This window comes from Nerophis lumbriciformis, linkage group LG26, assembly GCF_033978685.3.
Source record: "Nerophis lumbriciformis linkage group LG26, RoL_Nlum_v2.1, whole genome shotgun sequence".
Classification (NCBI taxonomy): Eukaryota; Metazoa; Chordata; class Actinopteri; order Syngnathiformes; family Syngnathidae; genus Nerophis; species Nerophis lumbriciformis.
Window position 1 is genome coordinate 22,912,501 of NC_084573.2, and position 22,500 is coordinate 22,935,000.

Consider the following 22,500-nt stretch of genomic DNA (forward strand, 5'->3'; position numbering starts at 1 on the left):
GTCGTGCCCTGAGGCCACCCTCGTGAAGTCTGTTTGGGCAGAGACATTCACACCAGTAGCCTGCTGGAGGTCATTCTGTAGTGCTCGGGCAGTGCTCAACCTGTTCTTCCTTGCACAAAGCAGCAGATATCGGTCCTGCTGATGGGATGAGGACCGTCTACGACCCTGTCCAGCTCTCCTAGAGTAACTGCCTGTCTCCTGGAATCGCCTCCATGCTCTGGAGATTGTACTGGGAGACACATCAAATCTTCTTGCAACAGCACGCATGGATGAGCCATCCTGGAGGAGTAGGACAATCTGCACAACTTCAGGAGGGTTAAGAAATCGCCTCATGCTCCCAGTCGTGATAAAGCCAACACTTGTGGAAGAACAGTTAAAAAAGATCAAGAGGGAGGAACTTGAAATGGCCTCCACCTGCAAAACCAGTGTTGCCCCTCTAGTGCACCTGTTGTTAATTCCATCAACATCAATGCAGCTGAAACTGATTAACAACCCCCTCTGCCACGTACCTGACCAAAACCTTATCAGAAAAGTGCAATAGAATAAATGCAATACCCTGATAAAAAAAACTGTTCCTTTAATTTTTTTGAGCAGTGTATTTATATATATACACATTGAAATGAGGAAATACACAATAAAACCAATGGGTGGAAACTGGAGTCACTGTCTGTGTCCGAACAGCAAATGGGATTTAAATACAGAAAAAGTCAACAAGAGCCTAAACAGAAACAAACAAGGTTCCAATGGGCTAAGGACGAGCGATGGTGGACTGTGGATGACTGGATGAAAGTCATATTCAGTGATGAATCACGAATATGCATTGGAATTTTTGTTTAGTGTTGTTCAAATGAGATTTATGAAGACGACTGCCTGAAGAAAACATGCACATGTCCACAGTCATTGATGATATGTGGCTGCATGTCAGGTAATGGCACTGGGGAGATGGCTGCAATTACATCTTCAATTTTACATGCACATTCTGGACACTTTTCTTATTCCATCAATGGAAAGGATGTTTGGGGATGATGACATCATTCTCAAGATGATAATGCATCTTGCCATCCAACAAAAAGTGTAGAAACTTTTCCTTAAAACAAAGAAAGAAGGACTCATAAGGTCAATGTCATGACCTGCAAATAGTCCGGATCTCAATCCAATTGAAAATGTGTGGTGGAAATTGAAGAAAATGTTCCTTGAGAAGACTCCAACCTGCAAAGCTGATCTGACAACAGCAATCAGAGACAGTTGGAGCATGAGGAGTTCTGTTTGTTACCCGTTAAGTCCATGTCTCAGAGACCGTAAGCTGGTATAAAAGCCAGAGGGGGTGCAACAATGTACTTCTGGTGTGTCGGATTGTTGTTTTTCATGTTTCCAGGATTGAGTGATGTCACCATTTTTCCACTTTACTCGATCTAAAGATCACAATCAGAATCAGAATACCTTTATTGTCATTGTATGGAAACAACGAAATTGGACAGCAATCCAGCTCAGTGCTTTTACAACAACCTACATAAAATAGTCTTAAGACAACAAACAATAATAAAACAATTTAAAAACATAATAAAATGTTAAAAACATATTGCACTGTAGATGTCTATCAGAGGTAAGCAAGTTAATAAAGTGGTGAGTGTTCAGGTACGTGCAGAGTTTATGGCAATAACAACTCCAGGATAGAAACTGTTTTTCAATCTATTTGTCCTTGCTTTGATGGTCTTATAGCGCCTCCCTGAGGGCAAGAGTTCTAGCCAGGGGTGACCTGGGTGAGATGAGTCCCTGAGGATGCTGTCAGATGAACATGTTACTGACTACCACAATTTATGCACTCTATATATTTTAGTGTTTCTTAACACCTCTAAAAGCCTTAGTTGGCCACATGCGTGGACATCGCCTTTTAGTTCTTATTTCCAAAATTGTGTACACTACTGAATTGGGGTCTTATGGCTGCTTATGTGGACACTTATACTGCCATCTGGTGGTGTCAGAAGAGTATAACATACAATGGAATTTGGAAAAGTGTAAAAATAAAAATTTGCATGTCACTACACATGAAGTACACGTTTGTGTACTTATGGACTAAGTACATCATATCAAAAGATGATTCTTAGTTTTTATTCTAATTAGGGTCCAATAAGTCCAAATAGCAAAGAGAAATAAAAAAAGCATGTAAACAAACCGTTTGGGCCTTAAAAAGTCAGAATGTTGCCATTTGAAATGACTCTAGTTTTGTCTGTTATCTTCTTCTTTTTTTCCCTACAAAATTAAACAACTGAAAAAGAACATCCTCCAAGTCTGGTGATTCCATGGCTTGTATACTCGACAACAAGGAGCTGTCCAAAACATGAAGTGAACGTGTGTGGCGTCCAAAACAAACCTTTACAAATTATAACGGAAAAAGATAAACATTTAAACTAGGGGTCTCAAACTCATTTTTATTGAGGGCCACATCGCAGTAATGGCTGATTTCAGAGGGCAACTGTTTTTAAATGAATTTACATTATGCATTAGGGCAGTGGTCCCCAACCTTTTTGTAGCTGCGGACCGGTCAACGCTTGAAAATTTGTCCCACGGACCGGGGGGTATGGTATTTTTATTTTTTTATTTTTTGTCATAAAGAAATACAATCGTGTGCTTACGGACTGTATCCCTGCAGATTGTATTGATCTATAATGTATATATTGTGTTTTTTATGTTGATTTAAAAAAAAAATATATATTTTTTTTTTAATTTCTTTCTTGTGCGGCCCGGTACCAATCGGTCCACGGACCGGTGGTTGGGGACCACTGCATTAGGGTAATAAACTATGCTTAATCATGATTCATCAAAATGCATATGCATTTGATTATTAGATTTTTTTTATGTATAACTTGCTTTAAAATCATAAATAAAGGTGACAAGCAGATATTTAACTATTTGTTTTCAGACTTAGATTTAGACAAATTTTAATGACCCAAAAAGGGAAATTGTTCTTCTCTGCTTCTTTTATCATTGTGCCGGCACGGCATCCCCGGCGCTTTTTCTGTAGTTCCACTGGGATGTCCGGCCGCCATCCCCTTAGCGCTGGGGGCAAGGAGAGCGCAAACAGCTCCTCGTCAAAATTGAAAGAACGTATGCATTTAGTAAAAAAAAAAAAAAAAGTATTTTATTGAAACCCATTTATGGAGGTCTCTACCACCCAGTAGAGACATGACAGGCTTGACGGTTTTGTGATTTTGTTTATTTTTCAATAAACTCATCGCTCTGCTTTCCAGCAATCGCCTCTCGTGACAGTCTCGTTCTTCCGTATGCTTTTCAGCCATCCACTCTGGTCTCCGTCTCGGTCTCCGTCTCGCTCGTGCTCGGGTTTTCTCTCCACCATCAACCACTCTCCTCTCGGCTGCTGCCCTTTTACAGGGTGACAGGTGATCAGACAAACGCGCCCAGCTGGGCCATCCACGCACCTGTCGCCGATCTCGGAGCCGGCCCCGCCACACCCCGCCTCGCTGCAGGTCTGCAGGCCACGCCTCCTCACACCATTTTTTCCAGGCTTTCGCGGGCCACATAAAATGATGTGGCGGGTCAGAACTGGCCCCCCGGGCCTTGAGTTTGACACCTCGAGACAAAAAAATATGGCTCTTAAGAAACCAGAACAATATTTAATGTGAGTATATTGTGTGTCTATGTATTTTATTTCAGTAGAAGCATTTAAAGGCCTACTGAAATGCGATTTTCTTATTTAAACGGGGATAGCAGGTTCATTCTATGTGTCATACTTGATCATTTCACGATATTGCCATATTTTTGCTGAAAGGATTTAGTAGAGAACATCGACGATAAAGTTCGCAACTTTTGGTCGCTGATAAAAAAGCCTTGCCTGTACCGGAAGTAGCAGACGATATGCGCGTGACATCACAGGTTGTGGAGCTCCTCACATCTGCACATTGTTTACAATCATGGCCACCAGCAGCGAGAGCGATTCGGACCGAGAAAGCGACAATTTCCTCATTAATTTGAGCGAGGATGAAAGAGTCGTGGATGAGGAAAGTGAGAGTGAAGGACTAGAGGGCAGTGGGAGCGATTCAGATAGGGAAGATGCTGTGAGAGGCGGGTGGGACCTGATATTCAGCTGGGAATGACTAAAACAGTAAATAAACACAAGACATATATATACTCTATTAGCCACAACACAACCAGGCTTATATTTAATATGCCACAAATTAATCCCGCATAACAAACACCTCCCCCTCCCGTCCATATAACCCGCCAATACAACTCAAACACCTGCACAACACACTCAATCTCACAGCCCAAAGTACCGTTCACCTCCCCAAAGTTCATACAGCACATATATTTCCCCAAAGTCCCCAAAGTTACGTACGTGACATGCACATAGCGGCACGCATGTACGGGCACGCGATCAAATGTTTGGAAGCGTACTCACGGTACCGTGTCTGCGTATCCAACTCAAAGTCCTCCTGGTAAGAGTCTCTGTTGTCCCAGTTCTCCACAGGCCAATGGTAAAGCTTGACTGTCATCTTCCGGGAATGTAAACAATGAAACACCGCCTGTGTTTGTGTTGCTGCAGCCGACCGCAATACACCGCTTCCCACCTACAGCTTTCTTCTTTGCTGTCTCCATTGTTCATTGAACAAATTGCAAAAGATTCACCAACACAGATGTCCAGAATACTGTGGAATTTTGCGATGAAAACAGAGACTTAATAGCTGGCCACCATGCTGTCTCAAAATGTCCGCTACACTCCGTGACGTCACGCGCAGGCGTCATCATACCGAGACGTTTTCAGCAGGATATTTCGCGCAAAATTTTAAATTGAATTTCAGTAAACTAACCCGGCCGTATTGGCATGTGTTGCAATGTTAAGATTTCATCATTGATATATAAACTATCAGACTGCGTGGTCGGTAGTAGTGGGTTTCAGTAGGCCTTTAAGTCCCATTTTAAAACTCATTTGTATACTCTAGCCTTTAAATAGACCCCCTTTTAGACCAGTTGATCTGCCGTTTCTTTTCTTTTCTCTTCTGCCCCCCTCTCCCTTGTGGAGGGGGGGGGCACAAGTCCGGTGGCCATGGATGAAGTGCTGGCTGTCCAGAGTCGGGACCCGGGGTGGACCGCTCGCCTGTGCATTGGTTGGGGACATCTCTGCGCTGCTGACTCGGGATGGTCTCCCGCTGGCCCCACTATGGACTGGACTCTCACTAATATGTTAGATCCACTATGGACTGGACTTTCACAATATTATGCTAGACCCACTTGACGTCCATTGCACCAGTCGCCCTAGGAGGGGGGGGGGGGGGGGGTTACCCACATCTGCGGTCCTCTCCAAGGTTTCTCATAGTCATTCATATTGACATCCCACTGGGTTGTGACTTTTTCCTTGCCCTTATGTGGGCTCTGAACCGAGGATGTCGTCGTGGCTTGTGCAGCCCTTTGAGACACTTGTGATTTAGGGCTATATAAATAAACATTGATTGATTGATTGATTAAAATAGAAAAAAAAACTTGGTTAAAAGATTTTAATAAGTCATTTTTGAACCCATTTTCCATATTGTCACCTCCCTAAAACAATACGTTTGAAAGCAAAGGATGTAAAAAAAAAAATGTGTTTACATGTACAGTACTGGACATACAGTATGTTAGACATAATTACTGCTATATGAAATGTTCTGAAACTTTTGCAATGGAGGTGCGTCATTTTGCGGGGTTCAAGATGGCAAATCTTCTATATTGATGTCTCATACATGCCTCCTGATGATTAATCAGTAAGGGTGTTGTGCTCGGCCTTTTAATGATACCAGTTCAAAGAGTTTTGGTGGTTCATATTCATGCGTACAAACCAACGAGTGGGTCGGTGCTTTTCTTCCTGTCACTCACACACAGTAATGACGAGGGATGGGTGAAATGACACTGAAGCAAAAGGAGTGATACTGCGTCGCTGGAAGCTTCGATGTGTGTGTCCCTTTAAGAGAGAAGAAAAACACGTTACCGATACAGCTGCTGTGTCTTTTGACCGTGGAGCATCAAACTGGGTTCATCAAGAAGCACTTCTTCCACCGAAATAAGTCGGAGTGGCTTACCGCATTTGACGTGGGGTTTCCTCACCATCACCACTCTAAACAGAACTAAAACAAAGGAAACGTTCTCAAGTGTATTCATCCAATAGCGCCAAATAAGGTTATTATGTTATTTTTCTGTTTATTGAGCAGAGTAGCGTTTTCTCATAATCCTTTCTGCATAGCTTTTGTTCAAAACAAACGCATACTATTCATTTTATTTGCAGGTCAAAAATATTGACTATGGAACACCAAAACAGTATTGGTGCAGTGTCAATACAGCTAGTGTGTGTGCCACACACTCATTGAGGCACACCTATCACTCGTCATGTAACAAAGGTGGGGCTGTTTAGCAAACACTAATCTATGAAAAATATAATAATTATATATATATATATACGATAGGTCAGGAAAAAACACAGAGGCTATTCCATCCCTACAAGCCTGTTTCGCAGGTTTCCCTGCTCTTCAGGGGATTTTATTATGATAAGAAATCTGTGCTCCTTCCAGTGCTGTTGTTTGTAGGTTAGAGTTTTTATCCAATCAGAATTCAGCTAGCTTATGTTGCCATGCTGTACCAAATCCGCCCGTGGCCTTAAGAATCAACAAGGCAGGCGTCCGTGCACTGTAAGTGAACATGCACATACAGTTGATAGACAGTTGCGATAGCCAATCAGATCACGAGTTGTTGTCAGTAAGGCCTTCTAGATCAGTGGTTCCCAACCTTTTTTGTAGCTGCGGACCGGTCAACGCTTGAAAATTTGTCCCACGGACCGGGGGGGGGGAAATGGTAATTATTTTTATTATTTTAAATTTTTTGTATTTTTTGTCATAAAAAAATACAATCATGTGTGCTTACGGACTGTATCCCTGCAGACTGTATTGATATATATTGATATATAATGTAGGAACCAGAAATATTAATAACAGAAAGAAACAACCCTTTTTGTCAAGACTTGGACTTTGGAGTTTTTGTTTTCCCGAGATTCAAGTGAACTTGGATCGGACATGGCTTGAAGGTGGGTACATTATTTATTTTAAACACTAACAAACTACAAACAGAAGCAAACAAAAGGCGCGCACAATGGCGGAGGTAAAAAACTTGGCGAATGAAAACAAAACTTGCACAAAGGCAGAAACTGTGAACACGAAACAAAAACACTTACTGTGGCATGGGACTGTGAACATGGCTTGATACGAGATGATAGCAGGGTTAGAAAGTATATGACACCAGGACGAACAACAGAAAATGAAAAGCTTAAATAACACAGACATGATTAACAACAGGTGCGTGACTCAAAACAGGTGCGTGACATGACAGGTGAAAACTAATGGGTTGCTATGGAAACAAAAACAATGGAGCGTAAACAGAAACTAAAGAGTCCAATAACTAAACAAAACAAAACAAAACATGACTAAAACAAAACATGATTACACAGACATGACACTTTTGTGTGAATGAGTGTGATTGAGGGGGAGGGAGGTTTTTTGGGTTGGTGCACATTTTTTGTGTTGAATACTTTTAAATTGAGTACTTCCATCCATCCATCCATTTTCTACCGCTTGTCCCGGTATTGAAATCAGGACTACTCAGGACCTTGGTATTGTGAGGCACATGCACTACCCCCTGTACCACCGTGCTGCCGAATTGAGTACTTAATGAGAGGGGAAAAAAAATACACATTCACGTATCTCGCCTTTTATTCCACAACAATGTTATTTTTTGGTAAAAATAAAGATGTCATTTGTCTTCCAGGTACATTCACTTGTCACAGATCGGCGTCGTCTCGGAACTGCTCGGTGTGTACATTTAAAAAAATAAAATAAAAACAACATAAAAATAAGTAAGAACCTAAGACATCAACGCATCATACGTCCCGAAAATAGAAACTTTCCTAAAGAGTAAAAAAAAGAAAGAAAGGACAAGCAGCATGCGTGGCAACATTTGTCAATAAGCCTCCAGTACTTTGTAGGAGGAGAAGGGTTTGACAAAGTGGTAGTCCAGGTTGCCGCAGTGAGGACACTGCTGGACGTTGCTGTACTCGGAGAAATACTGCATCCCCACGCGCACGTCCACCACCGGCTTCCCGCAGTGTTTGCAGTTGAGACGAGCCTGCGGGGGGCGGGAGGTGACACGCTAGTCCCATACGGTGTCCACGTCATGCCGACCGGCGCTTACCTGGCAACAGGGTGACGCGGCCAGGATGTCGTAGGTGTACACCGTGCCCAGCTGGTGCCAGCTGCCGTCCCAGCGGGACTTGCACTTGATGCATACGATCTTGTGGACGCCCTCCAGACAGTCCACGCACACGGCGTACAGGTGCATCAGCCTGCCTGGTGGGGAGCAACACAGCTGGTCAGCGGGGGGTGGGGCTTCTTTTCCAGGCCAAGGACCCCCAAACAGATGGAGAGATTGAGGGGGGAAACCCCACTTATGCATCATGTATACGATGATGTAATATTGTACAATAGTCAATGTCAATCAATGTTTATTTACAAACGTTTGTATATAGCCCTAAATCACGAGTGTCTCAAAGGGCTGCACAAGCCAGAACGACATCCTCGGTTCAGATCCCACATCAGGGCAAGGAAAAACTCACAACCCAGTGGGATGTCAATAGTAAGATACTTACATAATAGTGCCGCTAATCGCTAGCTGAAAATTGGTTGAGCCAATCGCTAGATGAGAACTAGCCAGCTATTGATTGTTATCTATCGATTAACATCCCAGTTAAGCGGGGATGTATATTGTAGCGTCCCGGAAGAGTTAGTGCTGCAAGGGGTTCTGGGTATTTGTTCTGTTGTGTTTATGTTGTGTTACGGTGCGGGTGTTCTCCCGAAATGTATTTGTCATTCTTGTTTGGTGTGGGTTCACAGTGTGGCGCATATTTGTAACAGTGTTAAAGTTGTTTAATAATAATAATAATAACTGGGATTTATATAGCGCTTTTCTAAGTACCCAAAGTCGCTTTACATGTAGAACCCATCATTCACACCTGGTGGTGGTAAGCTACTTTCATAGCCACAGCTGCGCTGGGGTAGACTGACGGAAGCGTGGCTGCAATTTGCGCCAACGGCCCCTCCGACCACCACCTATCATTCATCATTCAATTCACCGGTGTGAGTGGCACCGGGGGCAAAGGGTGAAGTGTCCCGCCCAAGGACACAACGGCAGCGATTTTTGGATGGTAAGAGGCGGGGAGCGAACCAGCAACCCTCAGGTTTCTGGCACGGTTGCTCTACCCACTACGCCATGCCGCCCCTGTTTATACATCCACCCTCAGTGTGACCTGTATGGCTGTTGACCAAGTATGTTTTCATTCACTTGTGTGTGTGTGAAAAGTCGTACATTTTAAGTGACTGGGCCGGCACGTAAAGGCTGTGCCTTTAAGGCACGCCCCCAATATTGATGTCTGTGTGGAAATCGGGAGAAATTCGGGAGAATGGTTGCCCCGGGAGATTTTCGGGAGGGGCACTGAAATTCGGGAGTCCCGGGAAAATCGGGAGGGTTGGTAAGTATGTCAATCAATCCGCTCTCTCGCTCTCTCTGTCTCTGCCCTTCCCTCACGAATGCTGCTGCGTGTGCACACCTTCACAATTTGTTTTGTTTTTAACCCCTTCTTAACCCTGAACGTACATTGAAAATACACGCAACCCTGACTCAAAATGCCGGATATTTGAGGCATTTAAGAAACCCCGCCCGGACAGCCCCACAAAAGATGTCCGGGGAAAAGAGGACGTATGGTCAGTCTAGATTCATGCACCAGTTGTCGGCTAGCGATCAGCGTGCTAGTTGTCAGTGAGTTAGTGCTAGTTGTCAGTGAGTTAGTGCTAGTTTAGCACCTTAGCTAGCAACTAGCACACTGATCGATAGCTGACAACTGGGGGTGCTAATTGCTATCGGACACGTAGCGATTAGCACGCTACGTGTCCGCTTGCGATTGCTAGCGATTAGTGTGCCGGTTGTCAGCTCGCAATTTACACACCAGTTGGGGCGGTATAGCTCGGTTGGTAGAGTGGCCGTCCTAGCAACATGAGGGTTCCAGGTTCGATCCCCGCTTCCGCCATCCTAGTCACTGCCGTTGTGTCCTTGGGCAAGACACTTTACCCACCTGCTCTCAGTGCCACCCACACTGGTTTAAATGTAACTTAGATAATGGGTTTCACTATGTAAAAGTGCTTTGAGTCACTAGAGAAAAGCGCTATATAAATATAATTCACTTCACAGTTGTCAGCACACTAAATGACACTCAGCAATTAGCGCACTACCTGTCAGCTAGCAATTGATGCAGCAGTTGTCAGCGAGGAATGAACACACCAGTTATCAGGGTTAGGCACGCTAACTGGCAACGTGCACGCTAATCGCTAGCTGACAACTGGCACGCTAATCATTAACTGACACTAAGCGATTAGCGCGCTACGTGTCAGCTTGCGATTAATGCACATAGTTGCCGGCTAGTGATTAGTGTGTGCCAGTTGTCAGCCAGCGATTAACACACCAGTTGTCTGCACGCCAGCTGGTAACTAGCACATTCAACGCCAGCTGACAACTGGTGCGCTAATCACGAGCGGACACTTAGCAATTAGCGCACTACGTGTCAGCTAGCAATTGATGCAGCAGTTGTCAGCTAGAAATGAACACACCAGTTGGCAACGTTAAGCACGCTAACTGGCAACTAGAGCGCTAATCGCTAGCTGACAACTGGTGCATTAAAGGGGAAAATTATCACAATTTCAGAATTGTTAAAACCATTAAAAATCAGTTCCCAGTGGCTTATTATATTTTTCGAAGTTTTTTTCAAAATTTTACCCATCACGCAATATCCCTAAAAAAAGCTTCAAAGTGCCTGATTTTTGTTATATACACCCGTCCATTTTCCTGTGACGTCACATAGTGAAGCCAACACAAACAAACATGGCGGAAAGAACAGCAAGCTATAGCGACATTAGCTCGGATTCAGACTCGGATTTCAGCGGCTTAAGCGATTCAACAGATTACGCATGTATTGAAACGGATGGTTGTAGTGTGGAGGCAGGTAGCGAAAACGAAATTGAAGAAGAAACTGAAGCTATTGAGCCATATCGGTTTGAACCGTATGCAAGCGAAACCGACGAAAACGACACGACAGCCAGCGACACGGGAGAAAGCGAGGACGAATTCGGCGATCGCCTTCTAACCAACAATTGGTATGTGTTTGTTTGGCATTAAAGGAAACTAACAACTATGAACTAGGTTTACAGCATATGAAATACATTTGGCAACAACATGCACTTTGAGAGTGCAGACAGCCCAATTTTCATCAATTAATATATTCTGTAGACATACCCTCATCCGCGCTCTTTTCCTGAAAGCTGATCTGTCCAGTTTTGGAGTTGATGTCAGCAGGCCAGGGAAGCTAGGGTCGATATTCTTCTCTTGATCATCTTCGGTGACATCCAGGGGGTTTAGCTCGCTCGTCTGCGGGAACAAACTGCCGCCATTGCTTGCCGTGCTACCGAGGTCCTTTGTCCCTGAATTGCTCACACACTCCGGCAGATTCAATGGGGGTCTGGCGGCAGATTTCTTTGACTTTATCGTTGGAAATGCATCTGCTTTGAGTGTCGCAGGATATCCACACATTCTTGCCATCTCTGTCGTAGCATAGCTTTCGTCGGTAAAGTGTGCGGAACAAACGTCCAATTTCTTGCCACTTTCGCATCTTTGGGCCACTGGTGCAACTTGAATCCGTCCCTGTTCGTGTTGTTACACCCTGCGACAACACACCGACGAGGCATGATGTCTCCAAGGTACGGAAAACAGTCGAAAAAACGGAAAATAACAGAGCTGATTTGACTCGGTGTTTGAGAAAATGGCGGATTGCTTCCCGATGTGACGCCACGTTGTGACGTCATCGCTCCGAGAGCGAATATTAGAAAGGCGTTTAATTCGCCAAAATTCACCCATTTAGAGTTCGGAAATCGGTTAAAAAAATATATGGTCTTTTTTCTGCAACATCAAGGTATATATTGACGCTTACATAGGTCTGGTGATAATGTTCCCCTTTAATCGCTAGCTGACAACTGACACGTTAATCATTAGCTGACACTTAGCGAATAGCGCGCTACATGTCAGCTAATGATCAATACACCAGTTGCCAGCTGGCAATTACCGCACCGGTTGGTCAGCTCGCGATTAACACCCGGTTGTCAGCGTTGAGCACGCTAAACACCTGGTTGGTTTATCGCAAGCTGACCACGAGAGCACTAAATGCCAGCTGGCAACTGTCGCGTTAATTGCTAGTTGATACTCAGAACGCTAATCACTAGCTGACAACTCGTGTGCTCATTGCTAGCAGGCAAATCAAGCGCTAATCGCTAGCTATCTTATATTGTTTATATATGTTTTATTTCATTAATAAACTACAGATTGATTGAGTGATGTATTAGTAGATTGCACAGTACAGTACATATTCCGTACAATTGACCACTAAATGGTAACACCCCAATAAGTTTTTCAACTTGTTTAAATCGGGGTCCACGTTAATCAATTCATGGTAAATAGCACAAGCCATACATTGGCCGGGAATCGAACCCAGGTCAACTGCTTGGAAAGCAGCTATGCTAACCACTATATCACCAATGCCACAGCACAGTGTGTTTGATTGATTTATCTTAGTGTATTTAAAGGCATTATTGGCAATACAGACAATACTACTACATCATGGTATAATAATAACAATAATATACACAAATACGTTTGTAAACAAACATTAGCATTGATGCTAGCGCGAACAAAATGGACGTCCTGGCTGGTGCCTTCATGGTTCGCCATCTTTCACAGATTTGATTTCATCATCTTCCCGTAGAACACAATCGTGTAGGAAATAAAACCACACAAACATCATACCTGGGGCTGCCTCTCGTACATATGAGCTATTTTACACAAATAACCCCGTCACTTTTTCCCATTTTCTTGTAATCAGACCGTATTTTCGGGATATTCGATGGAATTTCTACCTGACGTGTTTCGACGGGACCCTTCTGAAGAAGACTGCAGGTGACGTCTGGTCAAAATTCCATCTAATAGACCGAAAACACGGTCTGATTACAAGAACATTTGAAAAAGTATACGAATAAGAAGACATAATGAACCTTTTTGAATAACATTTACCATGTCAACTCAATCAATCCCCACCTTTACCATTGGGGGAAAAAAAGCATTCAAAGCTCGTTGAAAATGATCCTTTCATAATTATGCAAATGAGGCATCGTACATATCAAAGTGTGTGAGGGCCAAACGGCACATCAAAGAAACGTTATGCATGAGTAATTCATGTTCCGGGGCAGATGGGTAACAGTTACATCCTGCATTATTAGGTTATTGTTTTGTCTGATTATCATCAGTGGGAGCATGAATCATAATAACACATCATTAGTATTTTAAACGGGGGTGAAGCTTCCCCTTGTCTTTAAAAACGAGCGACGCCTTTGTTTCTAACTTTCAACCGAGGGTCCTTGAACGCACCACAGCTGTGGGACAATGACATGCCAACTTGTACATAACTTTCTCCGATGCTGCCACGAATAGTTTGATTATATTTTGTATACCTTTCTTCTTGTTGGTGAAGGAGTTCGAGGTGGAGCGAACTATTATGCATTTTTTTGATACGGGGGGGAGGTAGGTAGTCTTAGATCAGGGGCCTGGCAACCCGAAATGTTGAAAAAGCCATATTGGACCAAAAATACAAAAAAGTAATCGGTCTGGAGCCGCAAAAAAATAAAAGCCTTATATAAGTCTTATAATGATGGCAACACATGATGTAAGTGTCTATATTAGCCTACTATCAAAATGACCATGTGTCACAGGCTGACGCAAATCTTCGTTGTGAGAAATGTTGAAATGTAATATACATTCTACACATTTTTACAACATTGGAAAACATTAGTAAAACTTCTCAGAGGATGCGATAACTCCTGGAAAAGGTCAAAGGTATAGATGTGTGTGTCCAACTTAAAGGAAATGTCAGGCTGTCTTCTTCTAATGGAATTATTACAATCTTTGCAAGGGTAATGTTTGCTGTGGTCTGGAACAACATGGCGCACAAACGACTATGAGAAATGCAGCCGATAATACATACAAATAATGTGTCATGAAACATGGAAGAAGAAACTAAATACACACACGTAAAGGAAATTAAATGAGCTCAAATATAGCTACAAACGAGGAATAATGATGCAATATGTACACACAGCTAGCCTAAACAGCATGTTAGCATTGATTATATTGCAGTCATGCACTGACCAAATATGCCTGATTAGCACGATAACGATAACATCAACAAAGCTCCCCTTTGTGCTATGACGCACAGCATAAAACATTTGGTGGACAAAATGAGACAAACAAGGAGTGGCATAAAAACACGTCTTTCTGTGGCAGCGTCGGAGAAAGTTTTACACGTAAACAAATTGTTGAGTCGCAGTCCACCCAATGTTGAGTTCAAGGGCCGCTGAAATTAGTAGGACAAAACGGCGCTGGCCAAATACTGTCATCAGTGAAGCACAAACATTAAACAGTGGCCTTTCTAACATTTAGGAAGGTTTGTGTTATGTTTGTCCTCCTACAGAAACCATATTACAACAAAAAAAAGATTTTTCACCCCATTTTCCCCCCATTTCCATACATTTTTAAAAAGCTAGAGAGCCGCGTGTGGCTCTAGAGCCGCGGGTTGCTGACCCCCGCCTTACATATTCTTCTTTTGATTCATGCAACCTTATTGTTGGACATTTCACATTATTTCATCTAAACATTTTTGTAACTTACATATTTAAATGACAAATCAAACTTTGTCGATTTTTGAAAAAATGAAAAGATCTGAAGTGCGCCTTATAGTCCGAAAAATACAGTACTTTGAGATTTTTAAAAAAGGAGAAGTGAGATATTTGTCTTTTATGTGTATGACTGGCTACATTTAAATGAAATCTTATGGTAAATGGGTTATACTTTGGGAGTTCAAACCCAAGCCGAGTCATACCAAAGACTATAAAAAAATGGGACCCATTACCTCCCTGCTTGGCACTCAGCATCAAGGGTTGGAATTGGGGGTTAAATCACCAAAAATGATTCCCGGGCGTGGCCACCGCTGCTGCCCACTGCTCTCCTCACCTCCCAGGGGGTGATCAAGGGTGATGGGTCAAATGCAGAGAATAATTTCGCCACACCTAGTGTGTGTGTGACAATCATTGGTACTTTACTTTACTTACTTATAGCGCTTTTCTACCTTCAAAGTACTCAAAGCGCTTTGACACTATTTCCACATTCACCCATTCACACACACATTCACACACTGATGGCGGGAGCTGCCATGCAAGGCCCTAACCACGACCCATCAGGAGCAAGGGTGAAGTGTCTTGCTCAAGGACACAACGAATGTGACAAGGTTGGTAGAAGGTGGGGATTGAACCAGGAACCCTCAGGTGGCTGGCATGGCCACTATTCCACCCGCACCCCGCCCCCTTTATCTTTATGCTATATTGTTATCATTTGTCATTAAATGGAAGCATAATGTCAGAATGTAGCATTTATACAACTATTAGAGTTGCAGAAAATATCATTTGAACATTTGGTAGTTACTGTATCACCGGTAATTGTTGGAGACCCCCTGTAGGTGGGCGCAAACAAGCTTCTTTTCGTGTCTCTCGCCATCTCCGGGTCTAAGTTGCATGTCAAAGTTGACCATCCCAGCAGGCACAAGACATTGATACAACGTTGATTATACATACATGTCATTTAGAACTGACTTTGAAACAACGTTGCAAAATAGTTCTATTTTTTAAATTGAGAAAAAGGTTGGATCCACGTTGTTGGTTGGCAAATGAGCAAATTTCAATGGTCAAATCAACGTCACCACCTGACATTGAATAAACGTTGTCAAAAAGCATGTTGTTTCAACGTCGTGTTTGTGTTGTAGAATATAAGTTAGGAAATGACTAAAATTCAATGGTCAAATCAACATCGGAACCCAACATTGATTAAACGTTGTCGAAAAGCATGTTGTTTCAACGTTAGGTTTGAGTTGCTCAAAGTCAGGACCTGATTTAACAAGTTCTCAACGTTGTTTTAATGTCTTGTGCCTGCTGGAAACTTCTCGGTTTATGGCCACAACTGTTACGACCCGTTGTCCGGATCATGTTTTGTTCAGTTTTTGACTACATTAGTTCTGTTTCGGCACCTCTGGGTTTGTGTGTTTTGGTTACAATTAGAGATGTCCGATAATATCGGCCTGCCGATATTATCGGCCGATAAATGCTTTAAAATGTAATATCGGAAATGATCGGTATGGGTTTTTTTATTATCGGAATCGGGTTTTTTTTTTTTTTTTTTTTAATTAAATCAACATAAAAAACACAAGATACACTTACAATTAGTGCACCAACCCAAAAAACCTCCCTCCCCCATTTACGCTCATTCACACTCGTTCACACAAAAGGGTTGTTACTTTCTGTTGTTAATATTCTGGTTCCTACATTATATATCAATATATATCAATACAGTCTGCAAGGGATACAGTCCGTAAGCACACATGATTGTGCGTGCTACTGGTCCACTAATAGTACTAACCTTTAACAGTTAATTTTACTCATTTTCATTAATTACTAGTTTCTATGTAACTGTTTTTATATTGTTTTACTTTCTTTTTTATTCAAGAAAATGTTTTTAATTTATTTATCTTATTTTATTTTATTAATTTTTTTAAAAAGGACCTTATCTTCACCATACTTGGTTGTTCAAATTAGGCATAACAATGTGTTAAATCCACGACTGTATATATCGGTATCGGTTGATATCGGTATAAGTAATTAAGAGTTGGACAATATCGGAATATCGGATATCGGCAAAAAAGCCATTATCGGACATCCCTAGTTACAATGGGTGCTGATTAGTTTCACCTGCCTCTGATTAGTGTTTGGGACGCTCACCTGCTCCTGGGCACTAATCAGAGAGCTACTTATATTCCTGTTTTTTGCCACAATCAGACTGGCTGTCTCCTGCAAAACGTTACGTTGAGTAATTCTATGATTCTTGATTCTAGTTCATGTGCTAAGCTTCGCCACGGCTGCCATGCTATCGGAACGCTTTTCTGTATTTTAGTATTCCTGCCTGATTTATGAAAATAAATCATCTTATTGCCTGCACCTTGCCTCCGGAGTTTCCGTCTGCATCTTGGGAGTACGATCCGCGCAGTAAAATGCGGCCACGCCGTAACAACAACCTTCTACTATACAGGTGAGAGGCGTGGTTTATAATCTAGAATTAACTTTTACTAGCTCACTAGCTCGTAATATGTTAATATAACAGCATAAGCTAGTTAGTGATCACGGCGCCACTAAAATAGTTCCCCTGCGTTAGCCCTTATAATAACAATAACGCTAATTCTTGGTTAATATTCAGGTCATGAGATGTAAATGTAGTATTGTTGGCAGTTTTTTTTAGAGGACTTAATGGGCAGAATAGTGTACTCTCATTAGCTGCATTGTTGGCCACCTCGTACTTGTCGTATTTAAAAACTTAGAATGTATAAAAAATGTATAAAAACATAGGGATTGTGAATGATAGACAAAATTCCCCAAAAAACTGCAGTTCCCCTTTAAGCAAAGCTGACCATCTAACCTTCGCTTGTTGGCTAAAGAGTTTACAGTATAATCAGCAAATGAAATAAAAGAATGATGATCTGAACCGGGTCTGACCTTGCAGGTGGCACGGAACGTCGTACTCGATCTCGTCGTGGCGTGACGGGCTGAGGAACATGGTGCCGTCCACAAGCGGAAACTGTTCAAACACCGGCAGTGCCCGGTGACACAGCGCACAGTTGACCACGTTCCTCTGGCTCGCGCTCAGGGTGGACAGGATGAACCTACAAGACAACAGCGAGTAAGTTGCACAATTCATTTTCGACTTGTAGACAACATCCTTTTTGTGGTCATTGTACTTCAGATACAGAACTTCCTGTTTGACTTACTCTCACAACTTTGTCATGTCCTGGAAGAACAAGTGATATCTAAACTGTAAGACCATGCTGATGTTCATCTATGGATACCTTGAAACTGTAATTATCCACTTACCGTATTTTCCGGGCAAAAGAGCGCACAGGCATTAGCCGCACCAACCGAGTTTTAGAAGAAAAAAATAACACAAAACACTGGTTTTGAGTAAACAATCACTCACACCAAACTCCCTCTAAGTAATTTGGCCTTTTTCAACACTAACAAAACAAGTATACTTGGTAGAAAACACTGAAACGTAATTAAGGCTTTAAAAATGCACTAGCTTGATACTGATTTACATTGGATTTGACACAGACATGCTACTATTAGCCTTAGCGATTTTATGGTAATTTCAACACCTCCAAAATGACTAAAATGAAAATGAATGTCACAATCAAACAGCTGGTGTGTTATAAGCCCAATACGTACAGTATAAACACTTTGTAGGGCGCAACATAACACATTCAGCTTCCTGGAAAAAACTACTTCCGAGTTAGACAACATAGCCTATACCAGGGGTCCCCAAACTACGGCCCGCCAGCGTCCAAAATCCTGCCCGCCGGAAGTCCCAAGTTAAAAAAATAACTTTATATATTTTGTTGTATTATTATTATTTTTAAATCTCTCCTTTCTAATCCATTTTCTATCGCTTGTTACTATCGGTGTCTCCGAGCCGCTCTGGCAAATCATATTGTCTAAAGATGCTTTTTTCCATCGATAACGTGACATCATCACGCTCGGAATATATATATATATGTATGTATATATATATATGTGTATGTATGTATGTATGTATATATATATATATATGTATGTGTATATACATATATATATATATATATATATATATATATATATATATATATATATATATATATATATATATATATATATATATATATATATATATATGTATATATGTGTATGTATATATATATATATATATATATATATATATATATATATATGTCTTAATAAGGTTATCCAAAAAATAGTGCTCGATACCGTAGTAGAGCGCAATATATGTATGTGTGGGGAAAAAAAAATCACAAGACTATTTCATCTCTACAGGCCCGTTTCATGAGGGGGGTACCCTCAATCGTCAGGAGATTTTAATGGGAGCATTCGCATACCATGGTTTATATAGGGCACAGAGTGGGTGGGTACAGGCTGGCCTAGGGGCGTGGTGATTGGTTCATGTGTTACCTAGGAGATGTTTCCGTCTATGGCGGCATGTTGTTACAATTTCGCTGCGCTTGTTGAGGGATGACAGGTCTGGACGGTAGATAATAAACAGTTTCTCTTTCAAGCATAGGTTGCATCTTTTATTACCACTATTGTAAGGTGTGCTGGATGCAAGAATTTGCCATGTTATTGAATATTCAACATTATTGTCTTTGAGGTCCCAAACGTGTTTGCTGAGTTCTGTGGTATTTCGCAGGTTTTTGTTCCTGAAAGAAGCCTTGTGGTTGTTCCATCTGGTTTTGAATTCACCCTCGGTTAATCCTACATATGTGTCGGATGTGTTAATGTCCTTGCGTATTACCTTAGATTGGTAGACAACTGATGTTTGTAAGCATCCCCCGTTGAGGGGGCAATCAGGTTTCTTTCGACAGTTACATGCTTTGTTGGTTTTGGAGTCGTTCTGACTGGGGGTCGACGGCTCATTTGCAATTGTTTTGTTGTGGTTTGAGATGATTTGTCGTATATTGTTCATGCAGCTGTAGCTCAATTTGATGTTGTTCTTGTTGAATACTTTTCTTAGGTTGTTGTCTTTGGGAAAGTGTTTGTCAATCAGGTTGAGGAATTTGTGTCCAATGTTCGTTGAGACGTTTTTGCTGTATGGGGGGTTGTACCAGATGATGCCGTTTCGTTTTCTGTTCTTTTTTGGCTGGTTTCCTGGCGTGGGTTCATAGGTGAGGGTGAAATTGTATCCGCTTTCATCAAGGGCTTTTTGGTACGGGGGGGTTGCTTGGTCAAATTCAGCTTTGCTAGATGACAGCATCGATAGCCTTTTATTGATTCCGGTAGGTATTCTTTTCGTGGTGGTGGGTGGATGGTTGCTGTCATGGTGCACGTATTGGAGTGTTGTGTTGGGTTTCGTGAATGGTTGGTAGCTGTTATTTCTCAGGTTGAAAGTGACGTCAAGAAAGTTGACGGTTTGCTTGTTGGCTTCAATCGTGATCCGTAGGCCGTTCTCTTTGAAAATTTGGCATATGCGCTTCTTGGTATTCTCGCTGCTCCTTGGCGAGGCGCGACACACTGCCAGTCCGTCATCACGGTAAATACCAAGGTTCAGATTGAGGCTAGCGAGCTGGGAGAGGAGGAAACTCCCAACGAGTTCACACGTTTCTGCTCCGTCAAAACTTCCCATAGTGACGTCAAATGTTGCATTGTTCTTTTTTTGCCATGGTGTACTGTTGTGGATGAGAATGGAGTTTTTTGCGTGGATGATGATGTTTCTTTCGTTGCCTGTGATTGAGTCGTAGTCTGAGGCGAAGTCTAGTGCTTGAGTCAGTAGGTCTTGCGTGATGGAAGGGTAAAATTCCTCGATATCAAAGGAGATAAAGTTGTGCTGTTGTTTGTCTTGGATGTTGTTGAACCATTTGATTACTGCTGCTGTATTTCTCCATTGGTTGAGTGGTGTTTTGTCCTTGATTTTTGTGTTGACTCTGTCCAGGATTATTTTGCTGATTTTTCCTATTTCAGATTTAGTTGGGTTTATTAGTCGGCATGTTGGGTTATTTGCGAAGTTGGGTTTGTGATCCTTCAATGTGATGAAGGCTTCCTTGTTGGCTGTGGCGTCCACCCTGTCCTCAATGTCCAGTTCAGCCGCGATCCTTTTATTTTCCAGGTGGATGTTCTGTAAGGTATTGGGTTGCGCTTTTTTGTATGATTTGGTGATGCTTCTGTCCAGTAAGGTGTGGTGTTCTGGTATGTCCATTCTGACGATTGAGGGTACCCCCCTCATGAAACAGGCCTGTAAAGATGAAATAGTCTTGTGATTTTTTTTCCCCACACATACATATATTGCGCTCTACTACGGTATCGAGCACTATTTTTTGGATAACCTTATTAAGACATATACTCCGCTCCAAATTGACATTTGTTGAGCACTGTACGACGATCAGAAATGGAAAAATTCAACATCGACTACTCCACGAAGAACATTCCCATACCCGCGCAGAATGACTACAAGCTAAGGCTCATAGAAAAGACGGAACACTTCCTAAGAAGGATGCGGTGGAAAGCACATTTTTTCCTCCACCCTGAAACAAAAGGAATGCAAAAGGAAACTTACGGATTCAAATCTACCAAGAACCCACCCACAGTTGAGGAACTAAAGGATTTTGAGAACGACATGCTCAAAATGATACAATCAGTCAAATTCAAGCCAATCCGCAACCCACTCCTCACCAAGCTGAAAAATGACAAGGAGCGCATCAAGAAAGTAAACAACCTCATCATAGCTGCCGATAAAACCACCAACTTCTACAGAATGGACATACCAGAACACCACACCTTACTGGACAGAAGCATCACCAAATCATACAAAAAAGCGCAACCCAATACCATACAGAACATCCACCTGGAAAATAAAAGGATCGCGGCTGAACTGGACATTGAGGACAGGGTGGACGCCACAGCCAACAAGGAAGCCTTCATCACATTGAAGGATCACAAACCCAACTTCGCAAATAACCCAACATGCCGACTAATAAACCCAACTAAATCTGAAATAGGAAAAATCAGCAAAATAATCCTGGACAGAGTCAACACAAAAATCAAGGACAAAACACCACTCAACCAATGGAGAAATACAGCAGCAGTAATCAAATGGTTCAACAACATCCAAGACAAACAACAGCACAACTTTATCTCCTTTGATATCGAGGAATTTTACCCTTCCATCACGCAAGACCTACTGACTCAAGCACTAGACTTCGCCTCAGACTACGACTCAATCACAGGCAACGAAAGAAACATCATCATCCACGCAAAAAACTCCATTCTCATCCACAACAGTACACCATGGCAAAAAAAGAACAATGCAACATTTGACGTCACTATGGGAAGTTTTGACGGAGCAGAAACGTGTGAACTCGTTGGGAGTTTCCTCCTCTCCCAGCTCGCTAGCCTCAATCTGAACCTTGGTATTTACCGTGATGACGGACTGGCAGTGTGTCGCGCCTCGCCAAGGAGCAGCGAGAATACCAAGAAGCGCATATGCCAAATTTTCAAAGAGAACGGCCTACGGATCACGATTGAAGCCAACAAGCAAACCGTCAACTTTCTTGACGTCACTTTCAACCTGAGAAATAACAGCTACCAACCATTCACGAAACCCAACACAACACTCCAATACGTGCACCATGACAGCAACCATCCACCCACCACCACGAAAAGAATACCTACCGGAATCAATAAAAGG

The 22,500-nt window shown here is 42.3% G+C and overlaps 1 protein-coding gene and 1 non-coding gene across 5 annotated transcripts in view; both read right to left on the reverse strand.

Moving 5' to 3' along the window:
* Positions 1-5,571: 5,571 nt before the first annotated feature.
* Positions 5,572-22,500, reverse strand: part of heca (hdc homolog, cell cycle regulator) — a 41,072-nt gene continuing 24,143 nt past the window's right edge. Inside the window, exons 3-5 of one of the 4 annotated variants that reach the window (XM_061987168.2) lie at positions 17,772-17,938; positions 6,072-6,116; positions 5,572-5,953 (exon numbers count right to left, since the gene is read on the reverse strand). In XM_061987168.2, the coding sequence (XP_061843152.2) occupies positions 5,865-5,953; positions 6,072-6,116; positions 17,772-17,938 (301 nt within the window). In that variant the 3' untranslated portion in view covers positions 5,572-5,864. Of the gene's footprint in view, positions 5,954-6,071; positions 6,117-7,730; positions 8,161-8,226; positions 8,382-17,771; positions 17,939-22,500 lie in introns of those variants that run through there. The other 3 variants (XM_061987167.2, XM_072916146.1, XM_061987169.2) reach the window with 3 other exon arrangements.
* On the reverse strand, positions 12,598-12,669 carry trnag-ucc (transfer RNA glycine (anticodon UCC)). Its single transcript has one exon. It is a non-coding gene; the product is annotated as a tRNA-Gly (tRNA).